We start from the raw sequence: 23,921 nt of genomic DNA on the forward strand, positions 1-23,921 counted from the left end.
CTCTTGCAGGGGGGTTGGAAGATGATCTTTTGAGGTCCCTTCCAACCCTTGGGATTCTGTGATTGTTATAACAATAAATATTTTTTTGTATATTACATATTATATAGTTATTTTTATATATTGTTATAGGAAAGGCAGATTCAGCCTTGCTGAGGCTGTGCTGATGTTTCAGTTGTTAAGTAGTTCTCACTCTAAATCAAGGACATTTTAGTTTCATGCTCTGCCAGTGAGGAGGGCCACAAGGAGCTGGGAGAGAGCACAGCCAGGACACCAGACCCAAATTAACTGAAGGGATATTCCGTATCATAGAGCATCATGCCCAGCATAATTTATTTGATACTTAACACACTATTCTAACTTCTACAATCCCCTAATTCAGCTCTCAGATGCTTACTGTAAGGTTTGAGTCTTTGGTTAATTCTTCCACAGGCACATGTAGATGGATAACCTACTGAATCTCCAAGAAGCTTCAAGGACTAGAGTTGTCCCATATCTTGGATTTGATTCCCACTGTGGTCTGCTGCTCTTAAAAGTGAAACCTCATCTGCAAGAACTGGCTGGCTTGATATAACGGGTACCACTATCTGAGTATTTAATAGTGGGGGAAAACTGTATGAACTGTTCTGCAGGACCCCAGGGGATTTTCAGCATCTTCCTTTGAATGGTGCAGTACCAAAGGAACTAGCAGAAAAGCTAGATTAAGCTCAAGCAATTCTTGCAGTGCTTTGCTAACATTAGTGTTGTCAGTAGCCACCAAAGCTCAAGCATTCACTCCTGTCTTCTAGGTGGCCAAAACACTGAATGACTCATCCAGGAGGGTCCTGATACAGAGAACAACTCACCTATTATATCCGTAGCTGACCAAGACATCATCATGGTTCCTAGATCTCTCCACTTGTCGTCTATTGTCAGCCCACCCAAGGACTTGATCTGCTGCCTGCCCCCTCATCTGTCCATGTACATCCTGGGTAAAGCTGCTCTGATTTTGGTTTCCCCGAAGGGTAATGAATGGTCTCCAGTGTGCTCACGGGTAAGTCAATATGTGCCTTGAATTCCTTAGGGCTTCTGGATCAGAAATCCCTCAATTCATGTGCTGCTGTGAGCAGATGCTGGGAATATCTGGCAGCAGAAGTCAAGAGGGAACGTGCATGTCGCAGGGTAATACAGAAGAACATTGCGTATTTGCAGGTAGGAGGCATGGGATTCTGCTGTTGTTGCACACTTTAAAACTTGGTGATTTTCTGTTACTGCCCAAGCCATTGGATGGAGCTGCTTTTGCTACAGGTTATCTCTCACTCTGCCTTGTTCCTTCTTCCTCTACCCGCAGAGCTAAGGCAGATGAGATGCTCAGTGTCACACGTGATCACAACAGAACAGCTTTTACTGACTTTGAGAGGCTGTGAGTCTAAAAACAGATTCAAACATTCCTGTAATCAGGAAGAGTTTGGTCCCAAATGCAAGTACTGGACTTCCAGGAGCTAGTGTAAACTGGACAGAGCTACAATGGCTCCCTGAGGCACCTCAAAAGTTAGCTTTATTTGCTCCCCATAGGAATCTGGGATGCTAGGTTTCCTTGTGAGAAGTCAGAGCTGGTGGTTGGGACAAAATAAAGCAGAACTTTTAGGAAAGGCTTGTCCTGCTTAGAACAGTCCTGCCACACACCGAGCTAAGTGTGATGGTAAACCCCTAGAGACCACAGAAATCTCAGCTCTGTGCTAGCCTTAAAAGAAGGCTGAATGGAAGGTTTTGCACAGTAAAAATGAGCCTTAAATATTGATAAAGGTGATTTGAGAGCCTCTCATCTCAGTGGGTTTGGATTCTGAATCAACTGAGTGCTCACCAAAGGCGCGGTGCAGCTTATTAAAAGCTTAAGACTAGAGTTTAGAGACAAAAGGAAAGTAATTCTTTTACCCAGAAGTTAAACCTACCAACAAAGTGGTGAATGCAAGCCAGGTCTCTTACACAACAGCAACAAGCCAGTGTATGCAGATCTGCTTTGCATGTAGCATCCAACGGAAGCACTGACATGAGTATCATTCATTGCGTACATGGGCTCTGCAGTAACCGTGTTGTCTCTGCTGGTTTATCCCAGGGCTTGCGCCCAAGAGGAGCTGTTTCAAACTATGCTAAAATAGTCAGAGTGGCAATTCCACAGTTAAATGAAGAGGGTGGTGTCATTGAAGCCGAAAGCACTGATCGGCAAAGTAAAATGAAGGTATGTTGGAAGTTGTTGGTCTTCTGTGGATCCTGCACTTCTGTATTTGGGAGGAAGGTGGTGGAAGACAGGACAGTGGATTTGGAGTTGCTTTGCTCTCCTCCAGCTCCTGCTCCTGGTTTGTCCCATCACGAGCAATTCATAAGGACCAGTGCTTGCTCAGCACCTTCTTGCATCCCTGAACTCCTGCCTTCTCCTAATGCATCCCCCAGTGCACAGCCTCAAAGATGGGGTGCTGGCACAGCTGGACAGCATCGTAAGGATGCAGCCTTTTCCCCAAAGAATAAAGGGTGCAGCAGTTGGGTCTTCCTCTTTTGCCACAGACCATGGCATGGGAACAATCCTTCTTTCTGCCCTAACCAGACGTTTGTGCACTCTGGGTGTTCCTTACCAACACTTTCTGTCTCTGGTCTCATCACTACAGTATGGACAAGCTGGTATGTTTAATACTATGGATAATATTGCATTCCTCTTCCCTGAGTTACTCTGCTATTTTCCTTTTCATTAGGAGAAGGGAAGCAATCTGCAGGAAACCTATAATGGTCTGAAAACTGACACAATCCAGCTGGAAGAGAGAAATGTCTTCTGTGGCTCCTACAATATTCGTATCCTCATGGACCAGTGAGTAAACTGCCTGGCTGTAGGGCTGAACAGCAGTTTCTGAAAACCTGTCCCATTCCTGTGACCCTTCTGTGAGAATGGATGGTTGGAAAAGGGTCTCTTAGCATCAGTGTTAACAAGTCCTAAGTGTCAAATCCAGGTTTTTATGCAGATACCAGAAGTGTTAGTGATTTACAGTGTATCACAAGGGATATGGGGCCAGGAAGAGCCCTCTCCCTTCTTTAAGCCCATCCTCTGGATGCAAACTTGGGTATGCAAAACTAGGAACCTTGGTTGTTGTGCCCGCAAAAGATACACCACTTAAGTGTCTTGTCCATTGGGTTGTTCAATGAGGACCGCTAAGCATCAGTTCTAGATCTTTTGTACTCATCTCAGTCACTGTTTCTTATCCAGATCAGACCAAAGCAGAGTAATCCACTACACTGGTGGAAACTTGGTAGCTGTTGCCTCTGCAGATCGAAAAGTGAGGTTTCTTGGAATGCCAGGAATAAAGGAACTGCCTCCTCTGCTGTCTGGCCATGCCGGGACCATCAAAGCACTCTATCTCGATGAGAAGAAGGGGTTTCTTCTCAGTGCAAGCTTCGATCTCAGCATCAGGTGAGCAATGCTGGGACTGTGTCATGGGGCACCAGCCCTTGGGCTAGGAAATGTGAAACTTTAATCCTCCTGCTCCAGTCTTTAGGAATTCTCTTTCCACCACTTTTCATCAGAGTAATGAAGAAAGGATGGTACATATAGAAACACATGTCCCACTCACACAGCACAGCTTCCATTTCCCTACTCCACCCAATACCGAGTGATAAGAAAGGAAAATACAGGGAAGCATGGGCTTTCTTAAAGTACCTTAAAATACCAGATATGTTTTAAATTAACCCTTGTAGGGAGATTCTGGCCTTGCTAATGTCAGCATCAAGTTCAGGGAGGCTGGGTTTCTCCATGCCATTCCAGAAGTGCTAAGCAGGCTCAACACCCTGGTACCTGATGTACAGCTGCTTCTTTACAGGTATTGCACTCGGAAACAAGGGCTGGAGATGATCAGCTCTCACATTTATCACTAAATCCTGACAGTATTATGATGAGGGGTGAAAAGCAAAGCAGTAGGTTGTCTGGTTCTGTATGGCAATTACACAGCTTCAGCAAAGGCAGCATTTAACAGAAGGGTTTACACCCATTCAGGCTCTGTCCTCCCTGCTCCAAAAGGGCTGTTTGTGTGAGCTTGGGTTTGAGCTCTCTAGGTAAAGTCAATAGCAATCATCTTGGCACCAGGCAGTAAATAAACAACCTTATCTTGTAAAGATCTACTCTTTAAGGTTAATTGAATGTAATCATGCCAAAGCTGAAAACTAGCCCCGTGTTTCCAAGCTGTTTAGAGGCTGAAGAACACAGTATATGGGTAAAAACTTAATGTTAAGCCTGAATTGATCATTCCAAATCCTCTGATACATTGGTAAAATGACTCCTGATTTTAATCCTGTGTTTATGGAAGAAGAGCTGGGCCTATCAAATAGGAAATAATTAATAAGATGAATTAGCTGTTAATTACCGTATTCCCTTTTTGGTTGGTCCTTTGTAGGTGCTGGAATCTATACAGTGGTACTTGTGTGAAAACCTTCCATGGCCACTGTGGGACAATCACTTGCTTGGATTTACATGAAGAGCAGTTTGTGTCAGGAGCTAAGGATGCAATGGTGAAAGGTGAGAGCCAAGACTAGGAGCTTCCCAGCCAAAAGTAAACAGCAGCAAACAAGGGGCAGAGTACATGGGAGGTGTGAGGAGTGTGACACATGCAGTGTGTGAGTATGAAACTAAACCTATAAATCAGAGGGTCAATTTTAGTGCCTCATTCTTCCTTCCAGAACAGCCTAAGCTGTGGACATAGGCTCACACAAGGTCACTGACTGTGTCATTGAATAAATCCTCATTGTTTCTGCTTCAGTTCTGTGGCTATAGGGCTAGACCATCTTTTGGGCAAGTAATATTAACTTTCAGCTTTGCCAGCTGTTTTGCTTATAGAGTAAGGATGAAAAAGTTGTGTTATTTTGCTGAACTTTGCATTTAAAATGCTTATGCCGTGCAATTATATTTTTTTAAGTCAATACTTGGCTCCATGCAGATCTGCAGCTACAAGGTGTAGCTGTAATTCCAACAGTATCTTTTAATTCACGTTGTACTCAGCAAAACTTATCATCGGGCATATGTATCTAATATTTTTCCCCTTTGTCCCTAACAGTGTGGAGCCTGAAGAGTGAGAAATGTCTCAAGACTCTGAAGCACAATAGTGGTGTTGGGGTGGTTAAAATGAATGGCACCTATATTGTCAGCGGGTCTGACCGAGGGCTGGTGAAGGTCTGGAGTGCTGATACTGGTGCTCTGATCAAAGTAAGTTTCTTCTTAGGTGCATAATTTTGTGCTAAATGGTCAAAAATCTTCTCTGCTAGTTTATCATAGCCTTTTGCTTTTGCCAAATGCTTTAGGCTGCTTTTGGGTTTGGGAATTTCATAAACTGATAGAACTATCCATGAACTGCAGAACTACTTGCAAGCAAACAGTCAGTTTTAACCCAGGGTTGGATTTGCTTTGCTGAACTCCCATAATTGCTTGTTCTGTGAAGATACATTAATCTCTGCTCATGTAGAGACATTCAGAACCTGGGAAGAGGGTGGGAGGGCTTGTCTAACAGCTCTTGGGGTTGGAGGTATGATGGGTTAGCCCAAAGCATGAGATTTGCTCTCAGAACCAGTTTATAATGCTGAAGCAGCTGGATAGATGCTCTGCAATGGGAAGATTGAGGGTAGAGGCTGCTAATTACTTTAGCATGTGTCCAGAATAAGTATTAGTCCACATCTGAGAGGAGTGAAGCTCTTTCTACATGTGGGGAAGAGTTGCAAATTGCAAGATATCCCAACTCTGGCTGAGCTAAGCTTGCACCTGCCCATTCCACTATATCCAGGGCAGTCCACTCTCATTTCTCCGGTGTTAACAATCAAGAGATCACAAAGGTCTCAGTGCATTAACATCTATTTAATGTAATAAAGACAGAAAATTAATGTTAATTCCATGCTAGCAAGCCCAGAACGCTTCTTATGAGCGACTATAAAACTAACACAGTTATCCATAGGGTGTATTGGTATAACACCCAATAAAACTACAATGCAGTATATAAGGCTGTTTTTTCTTGGTATACTTAAATCCAGATTGCTGACAGTATTGCACCTATTTCTGTTTCTTTGCAGATATTGGAGGGGCACCAAGGCCCAGTTAAGTGCTTGTCCTTTGATCAGTGGCATCTAGTCACAGGAAGCACCGATGGATATGTCCTGGGATGGAGCATGTTGGGAAAACTTAAGAGATGCCTCGTAGCTTTCCGCCACCCTAAGTAGGAATCAGATGTGTTTCAAGTTGTATTCAACAGTCTACTAAATTTGTTCCCTTCTAGGAACACAAAATGTCTTAACTATCAGTCCTAGTATTTGAAATATCCTTGCTTTCAGTAGTCTTCATCTTAAAACCAGTGTCAGGCATACATGTGTCAGCATGTGTCAGTTAAGACTTATAACAACCTAAAATGCAAATACACAATCACTTGCTCACAAGCAGGGATGACTTAAGACTGAATTAGCTGTTAACTAAGGCAAAATAGTCCACTATTTTGAGGATCTCAACCTGTATACAACTGCTTATCACACTATCATTTACTTTCCTGGACATAAAAATGAAATCTGAAATGCAGCAGATGGCTGTAACTGTACTGGTTGCTATGAGGGTATGATGGTTTGGTTGGTTTGGACTGATTATGAAGGACTTCACTATTAGACCTCTTATATATCATTATCAGCTCCTCTGTTTAGCTTGTTGATGGAGGCAGACCTTTGCATCTCCTCCAAGACAAGAGGTATTTGATGGTGTCTCCTTGTGAAAGGATGGTGATGTGCTGTGTTTTTCAGTGAAGTCCTGTCTCTGGAGTTCCTCTATCTCAGAGTCCTCACTGGCTGTGCTGATGGAAAGATCCGTATATTTAACTACTTGACTGGAATCTGCCTGAAAGTGTTGGTGGCCAATACCAAAGGGGATCCCATATCTTCTTTCTGTATTGGAGGAAACAGGTTGGTGACAACTGTTCCACCAGTCTCTGAACCAAATTAGGTAGATTACATTTTAATATAAAGAGTTCTGTATTTTTTCCTTTTACTGTCCTTCTCACAAGTAAGTTTTAAAGGGGTTTGCTGCTTACTGACTGCTTTAATAATCTGGGTTTTATAACAATGGCTGAAAAGAGATTTTCTTAGTCCACTCAGCAATGTACATTTCCTGTTTCTATAAAACTTGCAATACAGATGCAACTGTAAAGCCTAACTCTGAGCCCAGATTTAAGAGGTAGGAGAATCAAGCCAAGGCTTGACAGAGCCTTTGCCTGTACCTGACCTACTGCCTCTTTAAAAGGCAATAATAGAAAATCCTTCCAGGTTCTTTCACTTCTTGACCTCTAAACTTAAAGGGAGTTCCCAGCTTCTGTGTAAGCTATAACTAGAACTCTGGTGTGTCATCAATGCTGTTTTGGTCATGATTCTAAACCACAGCAATATATGGGCTGCTATGAAGAAAACTAACTCCATCCCAACCAGACCCAGTACACCCCTCCAATTTAGGTTTAAATGTCCCTAATGACATGGCATCCTCAGTTTCTTTTGGCATCGCACTGATCTAGCTCAGTTTGCTGTTGGCAATTTTCATCCTCATTATTTTAAAACTAATTTTGCCATAAAGGGGAATGAAAAGAGCCCCACGGAGCTCATACAAAACATGAGTTAAAAGCGTACAGCATCTGACTGCTGGGACTAATTGCTATTGCTCTCTTAGAAGAGTGATGGCTGTCTTGGATCTGGTTAAGGGTTTTGAATTGCACAGAAGCAAATGGGACCCTTAGGTAGTAACTGCTCTGTTAATGTTATCTGTGTTCTTATGGGTTTTCCTTCCCTTCTCCAGGATGGTGATCAATTCATCAAGTAAACTGTTGCTGCTTGAGTTTGAGGAGACCAGGTGGGACTATACCTTAGATGCTGACAGGAAGGTGGTGGGGAAGAAAAAGCAGGACAAAGGGACTTCACGCAGGAAATCTGTTCAGCGAGTGAGGCGCCGCAGCGTCAGTCAGCAGCACCGACCTTCCTGGGAGAGAACAGACCTTGATCTGCATTACTTCCAGCCACCAAAAAGCTCTGGAACATCTCTAAGTATTACACACAGCCTCTGCAATACACTGCTATTCTCTAAAATGAGTTAGTTAGAAATCATTTCAAATAGTCACTGCCTTCATCCTAATACTCTGCTTTTCTTGAAGTGCAGTGTGGTAGATGTGCTGGTGCGTTTCCATGGTTCTGTTGATTTTAGGCTTTTGTAAAACCTTTGTGCCTTTTGAGAAAGGTCTGCTATAAATTCAACATGTTTGTCAAAACAGGCAGTGTCGTTTTCCAACTGAGTAATAGAGATTTCAGTAGTATTCGTTCTTACAGCTGGTGTGCATGGAAACATGCTGCTGATTCAGTGCTTGAATTCTTTATTAATACAGACTTTAGAAAGTCATAGCACACCTGCATTTGGGATCTGCCATCACCAGGAACTGCAACTGCACGTAAACATACACCTTTTAAATTATAACAATTATATAAGTCCTTTATTTTCAAATCAGAGTTAGTTAATACAGGATGGATCACAAATCTTTCACCTCTACAAGCTGTACATTGCAGATAAACTGATGGGTTAAAGTTTTCATGCTTTTAAAGCCATCAGCTGTTAACCTCATTGGTGCAGCTCGACTTGGTAAAAGATGCACAGTTTGTAGAAATAGGAAACAAACAGGGACTGCACTGTATTTTAATTTTAGTGGCAAATATTATGGGTTGTGTATACATAATATTCTTTAAAATCCCTGTTTGCTGCCATCTTTGGATGGTGTGGTTTTCTGCTCATCAAATATCTTTGGATTTTTTCTAATACCTACACCTTTAGAAACTGTGATAAGAGGCGAAGCTGTGATAAGAGGCAAAGCAGTAATCGAAGCCTTGACATCCCATCAGTTATGTTGATTTCATTAAATAAGTTTCACATCAGCAGAGTTTAGAGATGACTTACTCATCTGTTTTCTAGCTCCCTGGTATGAACGGATGACACCAGCAGCTCACCAGCAACAGCAGCCTTTTCACATTCAGGCAGAGCAGCAGAAAAAGCTTTTCATCTCTTGCACCACAGAAGCCCTGGAAAAGTCAGAGAGAGAATATTCTGCAAGGATCCTGGCAGATGATGGTAAGAACAGAAGCTTCCTACAGAAGCTGCTTTAGACCAAGCAAATAAACAGAGGCTCTAAGCTCTAGCTGTAAGGCTTTGCTCTCCATTATCTAGGGGTTTTTGTTGTATCTTTATTCTATTTTGATTGCTTTATCAGGTGTAGGAGAATTCTGCACGAAACTTTTTCAAGTAGTTGGTGTTCAATCAATAGCAGTAACTCAGAAAACAGGTTTAAAAAAACCTGTATGTAAATTGTCTCAGCTACCAAAATGCTGCAACCTGAAACTTGAAATAGTCCTGAGATCAGTCTGTGGCATGTGGCATGTGGCATGTGGCATGTATCTCCTTAAGGTAGTTTTTCCTCAGGTTTCAGATTTAGAATCTGTTGGGATCTCTAACACAGCCTCTGGTATCAACTGGTACCTGTACCAATTGTAAGTCCCTAACCCCAAGCTCCTGGTGTTTGTAACTAAGCTGCAGGGTCATATGTATGTGCAGATTAAACAGTTCTAAATCCTGTGAATGAGGAGCAAGCAGTGATTTTCATTAGCTTGTTGTGCTGTATTCTGCCTTTCTGCACTGTAACTTAATGCTCTCTAAAACACATTCCTAGAGGGCAGAAGTTTCAGCTGATCAGTCTGGAAAAACACAGTTGTACTGCAAAGCAATGATACACAAACAATGTGACACTGCAAAGTGACAAATGAATTGCTATGGCAAGGCCATGGGACTAAGTGTCTTACTCTGTGTTGCAATCCTCATCTGGTTCTTAGTCAAGGGCATAATTGCACTACCCATCTTGATGTGTCTGTCATAAAGCACAGCTCCCTCCCTCTATCCCTTGAGGGAGCAAAGTCAGGCTATGAAGCATGTCTTGTGATTTCAAATCCAAATGCATCTCTGAGTACTAAGTTCAAGTGGTTCTCAGATGCTGGCTATGCCAAAGATTTCTACTGGGAACTGACTTGTTGTGAAGCCTTTTCCCAAAGCAGAGTGTAGGACAAGGAAGGGGTGCATGGAAAGAGGTGGTGAGGGACCTCATTCCTTTCAGAAACCATTGTTTCTAACAAGATGGATACTGACCTAGCCACAAAGTGCAATGTATGTTACAGAGTCTGACTTCAGTTTGCCCTATACAGGCTCTGACAAGGAACACTTTTCAGTTAATTGAGACAGAATTATCTCTGGCAGTGTTACTAGTGAGGCCAAGGATGAGTTAACTGAAATGGGTACCATTGGCTTGTAGCTTCCTATGCTGGCTGTTCTGTAGATAAACTTGGACTGTCCATATGCAGGTCAATTCAGCACTCATTCCTGGTCTTACTTTGAGTATTACCCTGCCAACAATGATCACAAAACCCATCCTCAACTCCAAATGTATTGTTTTGTTTTTGGAAACAGATGGCAAATCTGAACATGGCTCTGACAAGGCAGAAGCTACTTTGCAGCATGGAAGGAAAAGAGACTCAAGACGTACAATGTCCCTTGACAAGTTCCTCTTAAGGGTCAGCACGCTACAGAACACCTGCAAGCCAGCCCTGGACAGCCCCAGCACTGAGAATGATGTGAAAGTCAGAGAAGCATGGGAACCTCCTCTAGAGCATCAGTACCCTGCAAAGGTACAGAAATACAAAACTCCTCTGCCACCCGAACAGGATCAGACAGTGCTGCTCCAATGTGCAAGACAGCACAGTGATTCCCTGGCTGTGAAAAGAATTTCTGTCCCCTTTGAAACCAAAATGCTGCAGCTCAAGCTGAAAAACTCTTTGTACGGACCCACTGTGAAATCCTCCATCCCTGCTCCTTCTGTGGTACGCCCCAAGACTCGTGATTTGCTGCAGGAAAAGAAAGCTCACAGTGGTCATGGCAAAGCCATTTCTTTCGCAGAAGAAGAGGTTCACGTCGCCAGTCCCTCTGCGGCTTCCTCTCAACTGATCAAATCAACACGTGTGATCATTGCACAAATGAAAAACGAAGCATTTTCGATGAGAAGAAAGCCTTTCTGTTCATATGCTGCAAGCCCCTCCCGGAGTGATGGGGAGTTCAGGCTTCTGACAGTGAAACAGAAGGAGGCGTATGAGGCAGCCGCTGTAGCACAGTATCAGGCACACCAGGAAAAGCTCAGAGAAGAACAGGAAAGAGCACGCAAGAAGGCCTGGTTAAGGAAAATTAAAGGCTTACCTATAGACTCTTTCACTGGGGAGGGGAAAATACCTGCTCCTGAACTTGGGTTTAATACATTTCTTTGAGTTTAAGGGATTATCTCCAGTGTAAGTTTTTCCAATGTTATTGGTACATTCAGCTATTTCTCAAGGCAGTGAAAGGACTGAGTCCTCTCCTATATGCTAGACCTGCTGCTACTGCAAGCACAGCACTGTTTGATGTGAATACAGCTCAACATATGCTGCAACTCTGACTAATAGTAACAAAAATCTTATTGGAGTTCATGTGCATTGATTAGATTTATAAGGTGAGGAAGTGTGGACTGAAAACTGGCTGAGGAGTTGATCTGAGAGGGTGGTGACCTCAGCATTAGTCTACTGGGAGGCCAGTAACTAGTGGTGTAGTATAGGGGTTGATACTGGGCCTGATTTTAACATCTTTAAGTGATGATATGGATGACAGTGACGCTGATGACGCTGAACTGGGAGGGAGGGCTGATGCACCAGCTTGTCGCTGCTGCCTACAGGGACCTAGAGGGGTGGGCTGAGAGATCTGGTGCAGTTCAACAAGGGGAAATGCCAAGTTCTGCCCCTGGGGGGAGGAACAGCCCCAGGCACCTGGATGTGCTGGGGCCACCTGGCTGGACAGCAGCTTAATTTGTATTAAATTAGAAACCATTACTTTAATTTCTCTGGTTTTATGGATAAAATGCCTTAATATGCTTGATTTCCACTAATGAAATTGGCTTGAGTTGGGAAGACAAACACCTTTCTAGTTGTCCAACTGTGAATATATGGGCCAGTGCAGCAGAACATTCTCTGTTATCCTCTTGAGGACAATCCTGCTCACAGGTAAGCGAAGGGTGCTTTCTGCAGCAGTTCTGGATTGAGATTATAGTCTGGTTAGTTTTGGTTTGCTTATTTTAATGTCATTTTCAACTCCTAAACTCTGGGATTAAGCCAGACCTTGCTGACAGTGGACAATAAGTTGTCAGGGGTGGCTTTGCCTTATGTTAGTTTTCATACTGAAAGCAGCAAGGATTTCACTCTTAGCCACGGGATGGCACTTTCTCACAAGAAATCAGGCTTAGCCCAGCACAGCTGCAGCCAGAGGCTCTTTGGCATAACCCCTCTGGAAAAAAGCACCTAATACAGAAGCCTGATGGAAAAACATCATGGAAAGGCTGATGCCTTTTTAGTTGTGCTGAAATGAGGAGGATTAAAGTGTCATCTTCTTATTTGGAGTCAATAAATCAGCATCTGCCTGCAAGCATGGGTTCTCTGGCTCTTGTGACATACTACAGCCAACAGAGTGAAAACCATCTACAGAGGCAGAACTGGACCAAGACCTTCTCTGATCTGCTTTAGCTTGGCACAGGGAATGCAAAGCCAGAAGCTGGGCATCAGAGATTCATTGGAAAGGAATTAACATCTGGGAAGATGTCATACATGGTACATGAAGTCACTTATGAAGGTAATTAAGAGGTGGTTTTATTCTGTATTAATTGACTTCTGAATTAAACTGACCTTTCTGTGTGCATGGCCTTTGGGTGTGCAGAGAAGACAGCCTGAGGCTGCGGTGGGCAGCGTTGCTCTTGTGCAGGATGCACCTCCAAACAGGCATCAAGCCAGGCTGAGCAATGGCATGGTAGCGTCAATATGAGTTTTGTAGCTAGGTGCTGTTAATGTTGTGCTTGTCATCCACAAAGTTTAGATAACATTATCCTGATGTGACGATATCGTATTAATGTCACAGAGATTTTGTGTATAGCTCGACAGGTGCTTCTGAATTAAATATGCTTTGAGAGTGTTGGTTATAGCTAGAAATGTTTGTATTTCAGCAGAGGAACGGTGCCTTGACAGGTCACAATGTGAAGGAGCCACAGAGTTGTAAAAAGAGGCGACAGCAGGGCCATAAAAAGCAAATTAAGTGTTTAAATGGCATTGTATTTATCAGTAATAGCTTTGGATTGCCTGTGAAATCGCATGCTGACTTAAGCAAGGATTGCATATGGATACACCAAGGGATGGGCTAGTCCCCAGAATCATTAAATCCGAGTTAAATACATAGTCCTTCAGGAATACATCAGTGGCCCCATCCACCCAGCAAGCAGTTATAGCTGGAACCAGCTATGGTAAGAGTGATCCCGAAAGGGAGAGACCCTTTTTGCTTCAACCAGGATCAAGTCATGCTCCTTCAAACAGGCGGCGAGTGATAAAGCAATGTTGTCCCTCATTGCACGGCAACCTCTTTGTTCCCCTGTGCTCGCCAGAACAGATGGAACAACAACTGGAAGGAATAACCATATGGTTAACTTTGCCACCACCTTCCTTTCTTAACGTTGTGTGAAGTCACTCATTCCTTCCCTAATGAATGTGTCCTGAACTGCTCATGTACATACCCTGCCAGGCAGCGTGTTTGGGATGAGCTGTCTGCAGATGGGTTTTCTCAGAGACCTTCAGCCACTGATGGATCCCTGCGCCTTGCCGATGGCTGCAATGGGCAACCATAAGACCAGGGTGTTGTGAACTTGTGGGTTTCTCAGGGGCTCTGTGCCTTTCCTTCATAATGTATAATCCCCTCTATTTCCAGCGTGGTTGCTCAGTCTTCCCTTGTTCTACAAATACTGCTCTCTTTTGAGCCTTTTCCAGCACTTTTTCTAGAATATATAGCTGGTTTTGTTTGGTTTTGACCTGTGCCAGAACCAGAGGAGGCCATGGGGATACTGCATGGGCTGGAGCCAGGCTGAGGGAGCTGGGCTGGGTCAGCCTGGACAAGAGAAGGCTCCTGAAGGGGAGACCTCAGAGCAGCTCCAGTGCCTAAAGGGGCTGCAGGAAACCTGGACAGGGCCTTGGGACAAGAGCCTGTAGGGACAGCACAAGGGAAATGGCTGGAACCTGACAGAGCACTCATCCGCCATTATCGCCTCCACAGCGAGCAGGCTGGGCCTACAGCAGCCACGTCCCGCGCTCCGCCCCACCAGCGCGCACGCGTGAAGGGGGCGGGGCCTGCCGCGATTGGCTCCTCCGCGGTGACGCGGCAAGGCAGGCGGAAGTGAGGGCGCTCCGGCCATGTTACGGCAGGTGAGGGGCTGTGGTCGCGGCTTGGGGCCTAGCGCAGGGGGGACCGCGGCCGTGCGGGGCCTGGGGCTGGGGCCTAGGGCAGTAGGAGCGGGGCGGTAGCGGCCGCGCACCGGTGTTACGAGGTACAGCGGTGCTTTCTGCTGTCACAGGCCTGTGGAGCCGGAACACCGCAGAGAGTCGGTCGTGAGTCGGTTAGAAACGGCCGGAGGGGTTATGAGGGCCTGGAGGGGGGAGGGGTGTTCTCCAGCGCTGCCCTTAGCGGTGCCGGCTGGAAGGTGCGGGGCAGGGGGAGAGCCCAGGCAGGGCTGGGGCTGTCGGTGTGAAACCGACCGGTTCTGTGGCTGGCCCAGTGCGTTCCCTAGGGTGATGCGAGTCTGTTGGCTGCCATAGGAATAGCTTTGTACACGGTAACACGTCGTCTAACAGAAATGAGGAATAAAAGACCTTAGATTATAGCGTTAACTGTCCGGTTCTGTAAAGTATGCTGGGTCTCACACTGAGAGCTTCTGTAGCTTTCACAAAGAGGAAATCAGAACATTTAATGCTGCATTGTTTTGTATGTGGATGAATCTTCGTGTTCTTCCCGAATTGATCTTGATCTGAAGGTGGTGTTGTGATGTTCCGGGTAATCAAAACTGTACCGGCTTGAAGCTGAAAACTTACTCTTTCCTCATGTAACTCCTTGTGTCTCTTCCCTGCTTCAGGATAGCAGTGATGACATTGAAGATGTGTCTCTCTTTGATGCAGATGATGATGTATCCAGGAGATCAAAAAAGTCCAAAATAAGGTTAGTGGCTGTGGAATTTTCAGATGAGCTCTAGGCAGAAGCACAAGGAAGGAGGGGCTGCCACGTTATATCAGATTATGCCATATGTCTCCTATTTGGAATAAGTTTTTTGGCAGTAACAGAGAATAATTTCTGGGTGAGTGAGAGGGCCAGTTCCAGAAGCTCAGTTGGAATGTGTACATTTGTGCCTTCATGCTCTTGGGTGCCCTCACGTTTAATATGTGTCTGTGTTCCCGTGTGGAAGGAATCTACACAGATCTCCTGTGTAATGGGAGGTTCTCCCTGTGTTGAGGGCTGGTTCTGGGCTAGTTTGTTATCTCCTTCCCACTCTTTCTTATGTTTTGTGCTGGCCTGGTGTCTGCCATGTCCTGGTGTAGTTGGTCCAGCTGCCTCCTTCCTCGTTCTGCCTGGTCTCCTGCCGCAGAGCAGTGTCCATACCCATGTGCTTGGCTCTGTGCTGCATGTTTCTGACCTGGATATTGCAGAAATGAGGCAGAAGGGCAGGTCTGCTATGGTGAGAAATGTGATCTTCCTTTCAGAGGTGTTTCCTCTGTCAGAGCCTTTTTAAATTCACACTGTAAAAATTGCCTTATGTTGAGCACTGGGTATCTCATCTCCCTCCACCTCAGTTCTGTTTGCATGTGGAACATCAGGCAGGTAGAACATGTCTTCCTTATGATGATCTTGTAGTCAGTTTATTTCCCATATTCCCAGCAGTCACCGCACACTGGGTTTGTGTTACGATGCTGATCCTTATCCTGTGAGTTGGCAGGAGATCACTTGGTAAAGTCATTTCTCTGGAACTGCTTCAGTTGTCTTGTCTGAAAGAGCTGTGACTGTGTTGTACTTCATTCCAGGCATCCCGTGGCATCATTTTTCCACTTATTCTTCCGAGTCAGTGCGATCGTTGTCTATCTGCTCTGTGAGCTCTTAACTAGCAGCTTTATCGCCTGCATGGTGACAATTATCCTCCTCTTGTCGTGTGACTTTTGGGCTGTAAAGGTAAGTTCCTCCTTATGTTTTTTGTTACCTTTTTGTTAGTATATAAGAATAATTGAACAATGATACTTTATGGCCCAACAAAAAGTTGCTTCTTTGTGCCTTTGGCAGAAAATGTCCAAAATATTCTCAAGTGCTGTGATGTATTTCAAAGAGTTACAAAATAAGAACTTTTAGGTCTGTGTACCTCATTTCTTTTTGAAAATCAAATGGAGAACATAGATTAGGTTTTCTTTTACAGATTTCATTATCAGATCACTTTCAGATCACCAGAAATACTCCTCACAGTAATTTTGTATTGCACTGGAGTACAATAGAAAATAAATTGTTGTGGATATAAGAGCCTTATAATCTTGTTTTCCCAAATGTGAAGTAAATGAGTGCCATTGAAAATAGCAGCCTAAACAGCTGAACCTTGGTAAATGGTTTCTTTTAAGCAGAACATAGAAAGCTCATTGCTTTTCTTCTGTTTCAGAATGTCACAGGGCGACTCATGGTTGGCCTTCGCTGGTGGAACCAAGTGGATGATGATGGTAAAAGTCACTGGGTGTTTGAAGCCAGGAAGGTAAGTCTTTAGTTTCTTTTTTATTCTTCTTCTGATTATTTCTGCGTTATGAAACCCCTGTTAATTTGGAGGTTTCACTTGTGATGGCAGATTGCACAATGCAGACATTTACTTCCAGCCGCAGATCTCTAACCACAGGACTTGTTCCGTGAAGGGTGCTGAATGAGCTTTCTGATTGTGAATTGAAAACTCCTCATGACGTGTTGATCTGGCTTAATGTCAGTAACCTAAAAGTTCCACACATGATGCAGTAAAGCTTCCTGTGTCCCGTCAGTAACCTAAAAGTTTACTGGTGTAAACTTCTAACAGCTGACATAGCTTTTATCACCTACAGAAAACTATTGGAAGTAGGAAGAAACATACAGCATTCCTCATGGCTATTGCTTGGCATTTGTGTTCATGATGGCCACTGCTGCTGGTCTAGTATCCCATCTGTCAGGCACCTCACTACATGTCTGTTCACCCTTTTGATCCTTGCTTGTTTCTGAGATCTTTAGTGAGGTCTGTGGTGGTGTAGGGACTTGAAGCTAAACCTTTCTCCAGCTGAGTATGTGCACTCACTACAGGCCCATTTCTTCCTCAAAACCATGCTAGTTTAGAAAAGCTAGAGCATTCTGGAGGAGGGAAGAAAGGTGATGCTGTAAATAAGTTGTTAACTCAGTTCGCACTTTTTAACTGTTAGAGGAAGAAGTGAGTTCTTGCTTTGGATCTTCTGCTCTGTAAAGACTTTATAAAATCAGTAGTGTGTTGCAAGTCAGACGTCTGTATGTGTAAAGAAAAATTTACCCTATTTTAATGCCTAAGAGTACAAATATATAGTTCTGCCAGTTCTAGGATTAATGGAATTCTGTGCAGTGATTTGGAGGTAGAAAACTTTACCCCTTTGGCTGTTTCTGAGCTTTGTAACTGAACCATGCAGTAAATGTCATGTTTCCCAAACTTAACCTTTCAGCCCCAAGCATTCCAAGAGGATTTGATGCTTCTGCCTCCACAATTTCTGATAGCAAATTGACAAAAGGGTCCCTTAAATGGAAACATCTTCTATTGCAGAAAGATCTTTATGTGATTTAGGAATTGATCTTGAAAGCACCCCGTACTGTTGAGTGGAGGCAAAAAACAGTGGGCTTGTTGATTCTAGGCTGTTCTTAATGACAGTTTAATCTATACAGCAGAGCAGCCTGTTAATCCCATTTCCTTTCTGTTTCTAGGTATCAGCACAAAGGAGTAAAAGCTCCTCGGAAGCAGAGTCCCGAATTTTCTGGTTAGGTCTGATTACCTGCCCTATGATCTGGGTGATATTTGCTTTCAGTGCACTCTTTTCTTTCAAAGTGAAATGGCTGGTGAGTTGACTTCCTCAACTCCGGAATAGCTCTTGCACCTTACAAGTAAATAAGTGTCATTACATTGGTGTAAATTAGTGACTTTTTTTTCCTGTGTCTCAGGCAGTGGTTGTGATGGGAGTGGTGCTTCAGGGAGCCAACCTTTATGGTTATATCAGGTGTAAAGTTGGCAGCAGGAAGAACTTGACGAGCATGGCGACCAGCTATCTTGGAAAGCAGTTCTTGCGGCAGGTAAGATGATTTCCAGGGTTTTGGAAACCCTTCAGTCATCTTTCTTTCTGTCCATAAACTTCCTGCTTGCCTAGGCATGAAAGGTAAGACTGCAAGAGTTATTTATTCACACCTAACATCTGTGTGAATTTAAGCCCCCTCAGTTAAGTCATAGAATAACTTGTTTATTATTGGCATCTAATTCTGTTTGCACTGATTCATGCTGGTCTCATGGACACATACCGTAGAAGTGGCTGGTGTATTGGAAATAAAGAATGCAGTGAAAATGGTCACAGAGTGAAATAGCTTTTGATAAACTCTGCTCCTCTTGGATGACACATTGCTAAGTTAGTCCTTTCATTGCACTGCTTCCTCTTCAGGTTGTGCTTAGCCACAAAAGGGGATGTTACACTGATCCTTGTGCTTCAGTGCACAGCTGCAGCACACATAGCTGAAAGGGCAGCTGCTGCCTTTTATAATCTTCCTCCCTTCCAACCAGCTCTTCCCAACAGGCCCTTTTCTGCCCCTGTGCTGGGCTTTCTCCCTTCTGTAGGTCCCTGCAGCAGTGGGCACAACTGTCCTATTCCACCTTCAGGCTGTTGTTTAACTTTTGCTTTGACCAGGTGTTCTGCCTGTGGCTGGCTCTATTATGCAGATTACTCTGGGGACAGTGGTTTGGCTGCCACAGGTTCACAACTGTTCACTGGAATTATTGTCCTTAGTGTGATTAGAAGCTCAAACATTGATGATCATTTCTTGGCAGTCTGTGCTGGGCTTGGCCTCTCCTGTAGCTCACTTTGCTTCTGAATGCTTTTACCACTGTGGGAGTTAACCCAGACCCATCTCAGTCTCTGGCAGAAATTAATGTCTTGCCCCAGGATGATGGCAAAGAGTCACAGTTCTCTGTTCCTTTCCTTCCTTCTGCAGACTGTGGCTAAAGAAGACCAACCGCCATCCTGAGTGTAGCAGAAGCCTCAATCCAGATTCACAGTAGTGAACAACAGGGAACGTTGCTCTGACCATGAGATTTGGGAGCTGCATACATGAGGTGTGAATTAAAAGAAGTAAATAAATTGTGCAAGACTTCAGGTTAACACTCCTAGCAGCTTATATTCGATTTTCCACTAGCAGTTTGTCTTTTAAGTCCTTTCTTTAGTTGATTAGTTAGAATTAATTTGCCTAAACTTTAAATTAATAACTATCCTAGGTGGCTCTCATACAGGTTTAGAACTACTGGATGAGTTAAGAGAAAACTGCTGCACATCCTTCTTCAGAAAAACCATGCACAAGCCGAGCCTTCTGTTACCCAAGAACTCCCCCAGTTCCTCCAGCAGTTGGTGCCTCAGATTGTTTCAGTTGTGGATGTTGCTGCGTTTTGTTCTTGGAGGTCATTGCTGCTTCTGTTACAGAGTTTAGACAGTGCTCTTTTGGCTCCACAGCTCCCTCATTCTGTGATCTGAATGGCACTGAGGTGGTTGCAGTGAAGGACATCTAAAGGAAGTATTGCTGTTGGCCTAGTGGGGGGGATCACTAAAGCCTTGTGGGAACTGCAGGAAGTGACTTCCAAACAGCTCTGGTCATTTATTTATTTACCTGAAGCATCCCTGGAAGTCTTAGTAACATCTTAAACCCCTGGATTTATGGGAAATCCCTCTTCTACCTGTATGGAGAGTGTAGCAAGAGTAAAACCAGTTTCTGAGGAAGGTTGCTGCACAATTTCAGAGAGTGAATTTGGGAGCAGTTACTGTATAACGCTGCTGAAGGGATGCATCTGACACACATGCTGTGTGGCAGCACGTGTTTGATGCTACAGGTCTCTCTAGCCAGAAGGGTGTAGAGTGATGTGATCTGCAGTTTCCTCACCAGCTCCTCACACAGGGTCACAGGGAATGTGACTGACAGGGTTCTACATTCCTTGAATCCATACAGTATGCTGTCCTTAATCCGTGCACCCCAAGGAGTCTGTGAGCTGGGAAAAAAAGCCTTTTGTAGGGTTGTGAAATGTTGACTTGCAGTGTTCACTTAAATGGCAGAAAGTGGTGTGTTTTTGTGTGAAAAGCTGTATGAAGGGGTCAGTTCCTTCTTGTCATGTAATTTTGTTCAGGGCAGATTGTACTTTCCCAGCTTTGAATGAGGTACTTTAAATGAAGAATGTGTTTTGAATAATGGGTATTGTAAATTGTGGGATTGCATTGACATGATTTATCTCCCTGTACTGTGGCAGTACCTGGGAGGTGTACATTTGTTGAACTCTTTGGATTGATACTTCCTTTTGTAAATATGTATTTATACAATCTTGAAATTAAAATGATGCTTTGTTTAACCAGACCAGATATCCCTCTATGATTCATGGCTGAGCTCTATCCGTACACTTGTGTTCTTGTAACGTAGCTTTAACAGGGGTTACTTGTCAGGTTAAACAGTGCTGGGTTTGGCACAGTTCCTTGCACCCAGAGGTCTTAAACAGTTTGCTCTGTGTGAACACTTTGTTTTGAAGTGTGCTGAAGTGGTTGTTGTGCAGAGATGAAGCAACTGATACTCTTATAAGGCCCATGTGAAGTGGATGCGATGCTTCTCAGAGGTCCCTCTGCCCAGCTCCCCCTGGCAGGTGGCAGCGTGCTACTGTAAATGCTTGTGCCACCACATAGTGAGAACTGGGCCCCATTTACATGAAAGGGAGATGATTTATTTCTAAGGAATGAATGTGAGCAGGCAAAATGAAGCCGATCATGGAAGTAAAGGTGGTGCTGCAGCCACATGGGGACGCACAAGTGCAATGGGAATCCTTTCTGCTCCAGTCCAACGAGCCCCAGTTTGATGCTGCCATCGGAAGGACAGCACTGATTCTAGCACAGCTCCAACCACGAGGTAATTTTAAGATAGATGTGTTGAAAGCTTTGGGCTTACTGTTTGTTCTCCTGCTGCCAAAACTCCCCTTAGACTGCTGGAAAATAGAGGGGTTTTCTGAAAGTTGCAGTTTATTTCATCAAGGACAGAGGCATTTATTAGTATGTGCCTTTAAATATAGCCTTCTCTGGCTTATTTTTAGCCTCTTGGCAAACATTCAGTCTTTTGAGCTCCTGAGAAGCTGGCAGTTTAGTGCATTTCTCTACATGGATCGGAACCAAATTCCTTATCACTGCCCCACTTGGGTGTGAGTCTCGTTTGATTTTCACTCACACTGTGCTGGGCTTTCCTGTGGAGCAGGAAGTGGGAGTTGCCACGGAATGGGGAAATTCTCTGAATGTGCTTTTTTCACAAGCCTCTGGAATCCACACTAAGGCAGTTCCTTGAGCATTAGCTGTGTAATGGGGGCCCCACCTCAGGCCTGGGTGGTGCCTGAACTTTCAGGGTTTACAGAAGCAGAAATACTCCAAGAATAATAAAACACTTTGCTCTGAAATAGCAAAGCACACCTTGGGTGTTGCAAGCACAGCTGAAAGATGGGGTTGAAATCATCCTTATTTAACAGGAAGAGCCATTCTGAGTCCTTGGATGACAGTGTTTTGGGCCAGTGGGGTGCTTTGATAGCAGAGCTGGGGACAGAATAGCCCCTGGGGGACATTTGCTGTCTGTTTTGGGGTGGACAAAGCCTCATCCTTCCCATACAGGGATGAGCTGTTCTGTTGTTCTTTGGACATAGGCAGTACCTGTCCCTTTCTGCTGCTACTGAGGCAGTTTTGCTCTGTCTGGAGCATCTCCCCTTCCCTCTGTGCTGCTCCCTGCCCTGGGGGAGAACCACAGGGAAGGCTGGAGGGGGGATGCTGAGTGTGCATGGACAACCTGGCCCTGGGCTCTTGGAGCCTGTCTGTCTTCCCATCCATGAATTCCTTGGAGACTTGCTGGGCCTGGGAGGGCTGCAGGGAAAGGTGTATTGTAGTTGCTTGGCAGAGGCCATGGTCAGCCCTGCTCACACGGGACAGGACATCCCAACTAGCATTTCCTAAACAAAAAGCTGCAGTGACTAATGAGGAGTGACCTTTGGGAAGACCAAAGGGAGTGGGGATGCGGGCGAGGAGGGTGGATGTTGGTCAGGACCCAGTGCTGCTTCCAGGAAGGAATTTCTCACTTCCCGCCTGCCTTTCTGTGCAGACAGCCTCAAGATGGGAACAGGCATCCCTCCCCACCCTGCAAACCCCCAGCAAAGAGAGCCTCCCCACTGCCCTGATAAGACAGGCGAAGAGAAGAGAGAAAGGAAATGCTATTTCTGTTTCACTGATAGTAGCATTTTTATACCACAGAGGACACATGGGCCCATTGTTATCCGCCCGTGTGTACCCAAAGCAAGCTGGGTTCCTTCCTATCTTCTCCATGTGTACCAGCACATGGTTTGGGGCAGCTGACACTGGGGACATTCTGTGCTGTTCCTGCTGCTCAGCCATGGGCTGCAGTGCTCAGTTGTTTGATTCCACTCCTGTTTCTCAGGGGGAAGCATTGCCTTTGGGTACTTGGGGACAGCCTCTTCCTTGGCTTGCAGCACGTTACGTGTGCTCCCAGCTCTGTCTTGAATCTGCGAGAATGCATCTCTGGGTCAGACTGAACCTGTCAAACCCAAGGCTTGCCTCGAGCAGCAGCTATTTCTGTGTGCCTTGCAAAGACTGCGTGGAAATGGCAAACTCACAGCCCTGTTTCCAGGAACACCTTTTGTATCCACAGGTTTGTGGCTCACTCTGTGTCACCTGATGGGTTTTGCTGCCATTAGTTTGATGGATTCCTTCCTGAGCTCACACCAACTGTTAGTATTTGTGGTGTGCTGTGGCCGAGAGTTCCACAGATTAACACAGTTCCACCTGTTTAAGCCCAGGCTCAGCATCCACTTGCTTTTATAGCAGGAGGGTTTCTTTAGAGGGCAGGTTCCTGCAAGCCCAGGACTTTGTGTGTCTCTATTACAACATCCTGCTTGCCTGGGGTTTTAGTTTTCAATGATGCACTGGGTCTCTGCTAGGCATGTTTTATGCTGCTGTTAAGCAGCATCCTCAGTGGCAGGCCTGTGAGGGCTGTGAATGGAGCTGGCCAAGTTCATGGAAAAAGAGTTCATTTTGACTCTCCTGAAGACAAGATCCTACAGCAGTGTCAATGTTGCAGCTGTCCCCTGGGCTTTCAGAGCATGGTGAAGCATCCGACGTGCAGGTTTTATCTGCAGTAAAAGCAGAAGGGTTTTTCTGTGTTATCCTGCTTCCTTTTTGTGTAAATGACTCTGCACACTTCAAGGGCCAGCAGTCTGTGCCAGAGCAAGCCTGCCATCCCCAAAAGGTGGGTATGGTTTAAATCAAAGAGGTTTCTGGAGTCCCTGAGACAGAGGGGAGGATGTTTGGTTTCCCTCTAATGGTGCTTGGGAAGGGAAGCATAGTCAGATGGACTTCCCTTGGCAAAAGCCACATTGATGCTCTACAGCTATTCCTTATCTCTGTGAATCCTGATCTGTGGAAGTCTGAAGAGTTTGCTCAACAGGGGAGTTGGATTTTCTGCTCTGTTGTTCCTCGTATTCCTTCCAGAATCCCTAAAAACCTCCCTAAAGTCCCATCTCACACTTGTCACCTTCCACCCATCTGGCACCAGAAGCAGTCGCTTTGACTTGGTGGCTCGGTGGGTTCATCCCTAAGCACTTTGGACTCCTCCTAGAAGAAGCCTGCTGAGTTCCTCCTCTTCGTGCTGCCAG

General features: G+C 44.8%; 2 protein-coding genes and 1 long non-coding RNA gene across 6 annotated transcripts; 2 read left to right on the top strand and 1 right to left on the bottom strand.

Moving 5' to 3' along the window:
• Positions 1-424: 424 nt before the first annotated feature.
• Positions 425-11,562, top strand: FBXW10B (F-box and WD repeat domain containing 10B). 4 transcript variants are annotated; one of them, XM_061377122.1, is made up of 13 exons: positions 425-515; positions 786-968; positions 1,061-1,188; positions 2,093-2,215; positions 2,724-2,836; positions 3,230-3,433; positions 4,410-4,531; positions 5,067-5,215; positions 6,070-6,212; positions 6,781-6,939; positions 7,820-8,064; positions 8,978-9,133; positions 10,517-11,562. In XM_061377122.1, the coding sequence occupies exons 2-13, from the start codon at positions 875-877 to the stop codon at positions 11,362-11,364; spliced, it is 2,484 nt and encodes an 827-aa protein (XP_061233106.1). In that variant the 5' UTR covers positions 425-515; positions 786-874; the 3' UTR covers positions 11,365-11,562. The 4 variants fall into 4 exon arrangements, with proteins under 4 accessions (XP_061233106.1, XP_061233110.1, XP_061233108.1 ...); XM_061377126.1 differs by having other exon boundaries at positions 9,935-10,659; XM_061377124.1 differs by having other exon boundaries at positions 428-532.
• LOC133225095 (uncharacterized) lies at positions 6,479-12,108 on the bottom strand. Its single transcript, XR_009729023.1, has 3 exons — positions 12,046-12,108; positions 8,963-9,084; positions 6,479-6,921 (listed from the first exon to the last, which is right to left on the bottom strand). It is a non-coding gene; the product is annotated as an uncharacterized LOC133225095 (long non-coding RNA).
• Positions 12,109-14,235: 2,127 nt separating this feature from the next.
• LOC133225088 (Golgi apparatus membrane protein TVP23 homolog B-like) lies at positions 14,236-20,590 on the top strand. Its single transcript, XM_061377146.1, has 7 exons — positions 14,236-14,361; positions 15,066-15,148; positions 16,006-16,150; positions 16,623-16,712; positions 17,921-18,052; positions 18,155-18,283; positions 19,190-20,590. Exons 1-7 carry the CDS (start codon positions 14,350-14,352, stop codon positions 19,220-19,222), a joined length of 624 nt encoding a protein of 207 aa, XP_061233130.1. The 5' UTR covers positions 14,236-14,349; the 3' UTR covers positions 19,223-20,590.
• Positions 20,591-23,921: the final 3,331 nt, after the last annotated feature.

Source organism: Neopsephotus bourkii, unplaced genomic scaffold (assembly GCF_033783945.1).
Source record: "Neopsephotus bourkii isolate Nb327-2 ecotype Australia unplaced genomic scaffold, CSIRO-AGI_Nbou_v1 NB_1749, whole genome shotgun sequence".
NCBI classification, from domain to species: domain Eukaryota; kingdom Metazoa; phylum Chordata; class Aves; order Psittaciformes; family Psittacidae; genus Neopsephotus; species Neopsephotus bourkii.